The sequence below is a fragment of the Otolemur garnettii genome, unplaced genomic scaffold (genome assembly GCF_000181295.1).
Source record: "Otolemur garnettii isolate 467f Iridium unplaced genomic scaffold, OtoGar3 scaffold00184, whole genome shotgun sequence".
Lineage (NCBI taxonomy): Eukaryota > Metazoa > Chordata > Mammalia > Primates > Galagidae > Otolemur > Otolemur garnettii.
Genome location: NW_003852579.1, coordinates 692,535 through 700,733, shown reverse-complemented (window position 1 = coordinate 700,733; position 8,199 = coordinate 692,535). Strand labels below are relative to the sequence as shown.

The 8,199-nt window shown below is 42.0% G+C and overlaps 1 protein-coding gene across 1 annotated transcript in view; it reads right to left on the bottom strand.

Moving 5' to 3' along the window:
- SNRNP40 (small nuclear ribonucleoprotein U5 subunit 40) overlaps positions 1 to 8,199 on the bottom strand; it is a 35,036-nt gene that overhangs the window by 18,777 nt on the left and 8,060 nt on the right. Inside the window, exons 4-5 of the mRNA XM_003800757.3 lie at positions 7,620 to 7,785; positions 5,190 to 5,312 (exon numbers count right to left, since the gene is read on the bottom strand). Of these exons, the coding sequence (XP_003800805.1) occupies positions 5,190 to 5,312; positions 7,620 to 7,785 (289 nt within the window). The remainder of the gene's footprint in view (positions 1 to 5,189; positions 5,313 to 7,619; positions 7,786 to 8,199) is intronic.

Here is an 8,199-nt window from a genome sequence, read left to right as displayed (position 1 = left end):
AGTCCGGGCCCGCCAAACAACAACGTCTGCAACCAAAAAATAGCCGAGTATTGTGGCAGGCGCCTCTGGTCCCAGCTGCTTGGGAGGCTGAAGCAGGAGACTCGCTTGAGCCCAGGAGTCGGAAGTTGCTATGAGAGGGGGGCAGCTTGAGGCTCTGTCTCAAAAAACAAACAAACAAAAAACAAAAAATAGTTAGGTGTTGTCGCGGGTGCCTATGGTCCCAGCTACTCGGGAGGCTGAGGCAGGAGACTTGCTTGAGTCCAGGAGTTGGAGGTTGCTGTGAGCTGTGATGCCACAGCACTTTACCCAGGGAGAAAGCTTGAGGCTCTGTCTCAAAAAAAAAAAAAAAAAAAAAAAAAAGAAAAGAAAACAGAGTATGATAGACACAGTGCACAAACAAGGTAATCCCAAAGCTGGCAAGAGAAGGCAGTGATCCTGATAGGGGATATAACAAGGATGCCTCAGTTGTTGGAATACTAGGTGCAAGTCTAATAATAAAATTCCCTGAAAATAAAGCACTGGCAGAAAAATCAGAATGTTGATGGGCAGACTAAAGACATTTTAGTTTAGAAAGACAGGCCAGGTGTGGTGGCTCACATCTATAATCCTAGCACTTTGGGAGGCCCAGGTGGGAGGATGGTTTGAGGCCAGAAGTTCAAAACCAAGCCTGGGAAACATAGTGAGAGCCTGTTTCTACAAAAAAATACAAAAATTAGGGCAGTGCCTGTGGCTCAAAGGAGTAGGGCGCTAGCCCCATATGCCAGAGTAGCGGGTTCAAACCCAGCCCCAGCCAAAAACTGCAAAAAAACCCCAAAAAACAAAAAATAGAAAAATTAGCCAGGGTCAGGTATGGTGGCTCACATCTGTAAACCTAGCACTGTGGGAAGCTGAGGCAGGTGGATTGCTTGAGCTCAGGAGTTTGAGAACAGCCTGAGCAAGAGTGAGACCCCATCTCTACTAAAAATAGAAAAAACTAGATGATGTGGTGATGGGTGCCTGCAGTCCTAGGTACTTCGGAGGCTGAGGCAGGAAGATTGCTCAATCTCAGAAATTTGAGGTTGAACTACTTCACTGCAGCATGGGCAACAGAGTAAGACTCTGCCTCCAAAAGGGGAGGAGGAAATAAAGACTATATGGAAATGATATATATTTATAAAATATATGGAGTAACTGAACTAGTTCATAGCACCAGCATACTTTCTAAAGAAATACAATGTTTTAGAAAAAAGGTAGTGGTGTACCTAAACTATTGTACCCATGGGAATATATTTCATTCCTTACAGGTGAGATAAACTGAGATTTCAGAGCCAAATTGTTACATATCAACAGAAAATGCCTGAAATTTACAGCAGAAATAACCTATCCTAAGAGACGGTATAACATACCGTGTGCACCTTTGAGAAGACATATAAAACCTCCAAATTTTCAAAGTGGACCAAGTATACCTTCTTTAGAATTATACAGCAGTACTGTCTATAGACAGTCCATGAACAGTCTAGATACAGAGCCTGAAGCTAGCCTTATTATTTGTAGTAAGAAGACCTTATACTAGCACAAGTGTATTATTCTTTGGCTAGTCCATTACAGTCAAGATGAGGGCATCAAAGTTTTATACCTTAAATAAAAGAAGCTAGTCTTAAAACGTTACATACTGGCTTGGCGCCTATGGCTCAAGCAGCTAAGGTGCCAGCCACGTATACCTGAGCTGGCGGGTTAGAATCCAGCCTGGCTTGCCATACAACAATGCTGGCTGCAACCAAAAAAAAAAAAAAAAAAAAATAGCTGGGCGTTGTGGCCGGAGCCTGTAATCCTAGCTACTAGGAAGGCAAAGGCAGGAGTTGGAGGTTGCTTGTGAGCTGTGATGCCACGGCACTCTACCCAAGATGACAGCTTGAGGCTTTGTCTCAAAAAAAAAAAAAAAAAATTACATACTATATGATTCCATGTATGTGATATTCTTGGAAAGGAACTATAGAGCAAAGAGATCAATAATTGGTAGCTGCTAGGGATAGGGAGAAGATTTGACACAAAGGGAAAAACACTGTGAAATTTCTGGGGCGATAGAAAGAAATTATTCTGTACTCTGTTCGTGATAGCTAAACAAATTAATGCAGACATTAAAAATTATCTCAGCTTGATGATACTAAATTACTTTCATGTATATAAAGTAGTCTCCCAGTGATTTTGATGCCAGTGGGCCTCCCAATTTCACTTTGAAAAATACTGCACTAGGGCAGTGCCTGTGGCTCAGTGGGTAGGGCGCCAGCCCCATGTACCGAGGTGGCAGGTTCAAACCCAACCCCCAGCCAAACTGCAACAAAAAAATAGCCAGGCATTGTGGTGGGCGCCTGTAGTCCCAGCTACTTGGGAGGCTGAGGCAGGAGAACTGCCTAGGCCCTGGAGTTGGAGGTTGCTGTGACCTGAGTAACGCCACAACACTCTATTGAGGGTGATAAACTGAGACTGTCTCTACAAAAAACAAAAACAACAACAACAAAAAAACTGCACTAGCTATTAAGATAATCTCAGTTTCTGTGTTCTGATTCTACATTTCTCCAAATATGTATATAATGGAAAACGAATGGGAAGTTCAATATGGGAGATGGTGATATCTTGAGATACTTATGAGACATCCATGCTGGGGATACTGAGTAGCTGGTTATATATAGGAGTCTGAAGCTTAACATATGGGCTAAAAATATAGTTAGTAGAGATGATAAAGTCATGGAAGTAGATGACGTTTGTCTGGGGAAAATGTATATACCAAGAAGTACACCAAGGAAAGAACCTTGGGGAATAATGGCATTTAAAGAATGCAGAGAGAGGGCACATACTGTGGCTCATGCCTGTAGTATCAGCACTCTGGGATGCTGAGGTGGTGGGAGGATCACTTAAGGCGAGGAGTTCTCTAGACAAACCTGAAAGAGAGGGCAGTGCCTGTGGTTCAGTGAGTAGGGCGCCGGCCCCATGTATCAAGGGTGGCGGGTTCAAACCCGGCCCCAGCTAAACTGCAACAAAAAAATAGCTGGGCGTTGTGGCAGGTGCCTGTAGTCCCACCTAGCAAGAGAACTGCTTAAGCCCAGGAACTGGAGGTTGCTGTAAGCTGTGACACCATGGCACTCTACCAAAGGCCATAAAGTGAGACTCTGTCCCTACAAAAAAACCCCCCCAAACCAAAAACCTTAAAGAGACCCCAGCTCTACTAAAATAGAAAAATTAGGTGAGTATGGTACACATGCCCATAGTTCCAGCTACTATCGAGACTGATACAGGAAGATGGCTTGAGCCCAGGAGTTTGAGGTTCCTGTGAGCTAGGTGGACACATAGAACCCTAACCTGGGCAACAAAGTGAAACTTTGTCTCAAGAAAAAAAAAAAAAAGGATGCATAGAGAAAATAATTCACAAAGGCATCTGAGAAGGGGTAGTATCTTTTAGGGACTAGAAAAGTTTGTTGCCAAAGGGAAGACAGAAGGCTGTCTATGGGATAGTGATTATTAAAAAAAAAAAAGACTAAAGCCAGATTGTTAGGGGTGATCAGATCAGGAGATACAGAATTGAAGAATGAAAGAGATATAAGGAACTGAAAACAGTGAATGCAACCTTCAGATTTCTTAAGTGTTAACAGCATGATTCTGAAACCAAACTCTGGGTTTTAAATGACGTTCCATCACTTATTAGCTATGCAACCCTAGTATAAGTTGGTATGCCTCTTTGGGCTAAATTTCTTCATTTGTAAAATCAATAGTCTTTATTTCATGGAGTCATAAAGATTAAATGAATTAATGATATAAAGATCTGAGAATAACACTTGACAAAAAAGTACTATGTATTAGATGTTGATAAAACATGTGGAAATGAAGGAAGATTCCACCTTCTCCGACTGAAGAGACGTATGCATGAAGAAATGTTGATGAGAAGTAGTTGAAAGAAGAGGTTGAAAGAAGGATTAAAACCCTTACATTTAAAGGACTACCTTTAGACATAAGCAAGACTATTTCATCCACACTAACAGCAATGGAGGGAAGGAGGGACGAACATACAGTACAATTTTTAGGTAGAGACAACATAGGAAGTTGAGTATTTACCTTACAGTTACTATTCTCATGATAAAGCAGAAGATAACGTCAACGTTTTTAAGCTGGTTAAGAAGTCAGAAGGTATAAACACGAATGGTGTAGTGCCCCAAAGTAACACTTCACTTTTATAGGCACTTGCTAAGTTCAGGAATTCTGCTAGGTGCTCTGATGCATTAGACTCAATGGCATCCCTATGAGGTAGATGCCATTGTTGTTATCACTACCACCTTCACTGTTCACATGAGGAAACAGCCAGGTGTGGTGGCTCACACCTATAATTCCAGCACTCTGGGAGTTCGAGGTGGGTGAATTACCTGAGCTCACGCATTGGAGACTAGCCTGAGCAAGAGCGAGACTCAGTCACTAAAATGCCACCGGGCATTGTGGCAGGTGCCTGTAGTCCCAGCTACTTGGGAGCCTGAGGCAAGAGAATCACTTGACCCCAAGAGTTTGAAGTAGCTGTGAACTGTGATGCCACTGTGCTCTACCCAGGACAACAAAGTGACACTGTCTCAAAAACAAAAACAAACACATGAGAAAACAGAGGCTTAAAGAAGTGAAAAAACTTACTTGAAGTCACAAAACCAGAAAATGTTGGATCTGGGATTAGAACCCAAGTCAATTTTTTGAAAGCCTGAGCTGTATACACTGTACTTCCTTACTGACTGCTAATATCTTTAACTCTTTCTCTAACATTACTATTATCTCTGATTACCGAAACTTAGAAAACTTCTCTTCCATAGTGTCAAAAAGAAAAATATGGAGAGTTGTGCATAGAGTCACAAAACATTCTATCAAGATGGTTAAAAAAATACTTTGAATTCTTTAGTCAGAAAATATATTCTATTTTATACACAGTCCTTACCCAGGAACTTCACATTTCTCGTTAACTGCCTGGTTGCTGACAGCACTTAGATGAGACAGCACTTAGATGTGACCCTTGATTTAGGAATTCAATGAGAATAGGAAAGAAAGAAAATGAGTTCCAAGTTACCATCTTTCTTTTAGTTGCTATGAAGTGCAAAGCTAACATAATCTCTAAAATTTAAAAAGATTTACTTTCATGAGTGGAGATAGGCGAAAGGGAACGACAACATAAACATTAACCATACCTTGATATCGTTGTCTATTCCACCAGAAATAATCTGATCACTTGTATCATTGAAGGTCACAGCTAACACCTGGTATGTGTTCTGAAATGTCTGGATGGCTGCTTTTTTCCGGATGTCCCAGAGCTGAAGCAGAAGAATAGGATAGTATATCAGTAACATTTCTTTAAGAAGTTATTGCACAGTACACTCCTAAGTATAGGACTGTGGACACGAATACATCTCTAATTGGGAAGCTGTTCAGAAACTTTCGTCAATATCTTAGTAAAACACATGGTAAAAAGTGGCCATAATTTTGCCAAGGTATCTATCTGAAGGGTGATGAAACCACTTAGGTTGTATTTTTAGATTCTTTTTGTCAACAGCTCAATTAACAAAGTTAATCAACGTGCCATAAAAGTAGAAGTCCACTACCCAATTAGTTCATATTATTCTTAGGACAAATTAGGATATTAAACTATTATTTTTCTTTTATCTTGAAGATAGTCTCACGCTATTGCACAGGCAAGAGTGCCGTGGTATCTCAGCTTTGTTCACAGCAAGCTCAAACTCCTGAGTTCAAGCGATCTCACTGCCTTAGGCTCTTGAGTATCTGGAACTACAGGTGCTAACCACAAAACCTGGCCAATTCTTTTTGATTTTTAGTACAGACAAAAACTTTGCTCAGGCAGGTCTTGAACTCCTGAGCTCAAGCAATATTGCCACCATGGTCTCCCGGAGTGCTGGATTAACAGGTGTGAGCCACTGTGCCCAGTCATAAGCCATCGACTGTTTTTCAAACTATAGGTGCTAACATTAGAGTTGCAACCTACATTTACAAAACTAGAAAGGGTATGTCAGTGGAAATGGCATAAGAAATGTCAAAAGTGGGCAGTACCTATGGCTCAAAGGAGTAGGCATAGACCTCATATGCCAGAGGTGGTGGGTTCAAACCCAGCCTCAGCCAAAAAATGCAAACAAACAAAAAAAAACCCCCAAAATGCCAAAAGCTTCTCCACAAAAGCAACAAATTAACAGGCAAAACCCCACTATTAGAACTAACTGTCAAAACTCTAGAAACTAAATGAAAGTTTAAAGCAAACAGGCAAACTCTTAGTGAGGGAAAAAACCCCACCTGAATCCCAGTAAGATGCTTATAGTGTTTTAACTTAAGCTGTCTCCATCCCTGATTAGTTAAGACTTTTTTTTTTTTTTTTTTTTTTGAGACAGAGCCTCAAGCTGTCCCCCTGGGCAGAGTGCCGTGGCATTACAGCTCACAGCAACCTCCAATTCCTGGGCTCAAGCGAGTCTCCTGCCTCTGCCTCCCAAGTAGCTGGGACCACAGGTGCCCGCCACAACGCCTGGCCATTTTTTGGTTGCAGCCATCATTGTTGTTTGGCGGGTCCGGGCTGGGGGTTCGAACCCGCCACCTTAGGTGTACGTGGCTGGCGCCTTAGCCGGTTGAGCTATAGGCGCCGAGCCGATTAGTTAAGACTTTGAAGACAACAGCAAACATTCCCAGTATAGTTTCTTAGTACTAGAAGAAGAAGAAATGACCTTATTCTTTACTTTCAAAGAATTATAATTGTTTTTATCTGTCTGGTGGTTACCTAAAGGATGAGCTTGCATATATTTTGCTCAACTTGGAATTTTCCTGAAAGCATTTAAAGGCAAGTGCGTTAGCCTCTGCTGCTTGGGGCAAGGGATAACAGGGCAAATAATAGCCAAATCAAAAAGCTTGGGAGGAAAGGCTGGGGAAGAAGATAATGTAAGGAGTATCCTTTGAAAAGCTCTGACACATTCCTGGAAATCTAGAAGGCCACTTGCGGCTGGATGCCTGTTGCTAAGTGGTTAGGGTGCTGGCCTAACATGCCCTGGGACTGGTGAGTTTGAACCTGGCCTGGGACCTCCTGAACAAAAAAAATAAATAGCTGAGCATTCTGGCAGGCGCCTGTAGGCCCAGCTACTTGGGAGGCTGAGACAAGAGAATCAGTCAAGCCCAAGAGCTTGAGGTTGCTGTGAGCTATTTTGCCACAGCACTCTACCGAGGGTGATACAATGAGACTCTGTCTCCAAAAAAAAAAAAACATAGGTTCAAGTGATTCTTCCCCTCAGCCTCCTAAGTAGTCAGGACTATAGACATGTCCCATTATGCCCAATTTATTAAAAAAATTTTTTGGGCTCAGCGTCTGTAGCACAGTGGTTATGGCACCAGCCACATGCACCAAGGCTGGCAGGTTTGATGACAATTGCAACAAAAAAATAGCCAGGTGTTGTGGTGGGTGCCTGTAAGCCCAGCTACTTGGGAGGCTGAGCCAAGAGAATTGCTTAAACCCAAGAGTTTGAGGTTGCTGTGAACTGTGATGCCACAGCACTCTCCCAAGGGTGACATAGTGAGACTCCGTCTCAAAAAAAAAAAAAAAGGAAACTACAACACAGACAGACAATACTCACCTTAACTGTACCATCATCACTGCCAGTGCAGACAAGCTGGGGCCCCCTCCTGGCTGGATAACAGGAATTCACAAAGGAAGTATGTCCCTTTAGCCTTTTAACCCTCTCTCCTGTTTCACTATCCCACACTGCCACTGTTTTATCTGTGGATGCTGAGAAGAGCATACTAGAAAGGAAGAACAAAAAAGTAGTAAAAACAAACATTAACAATCTGTCTTTCTGATTTGCCAAAATGTGCCAAATTTTTTGAGATCACTGACTGACCTGTTGTGCTTTGCCAGTGTGGCCCATGACGCTGGAATGCCTTACCCCACTCACCAAAATCCTACTTATGCTCTAGGCCCAGTTATAAGGGTCTACCCTGTGAACTCTGAAATTAATTACTTGATATAACCAAATTTCTATATTGTTTATAGATATTCTAAAATTTTTAGTTTATGATAACAAATGTTAGATAAACAATGTTTTTGTTTAAAGCCTAAATAGTTTTTTTTTTTTTTGAGACAGAGCCTCAAGCTATCCCCCTGGGTAGAGTGCCATGGCATCACAGCTCACAGCAACCTCCAACTCCTGGGCTCAA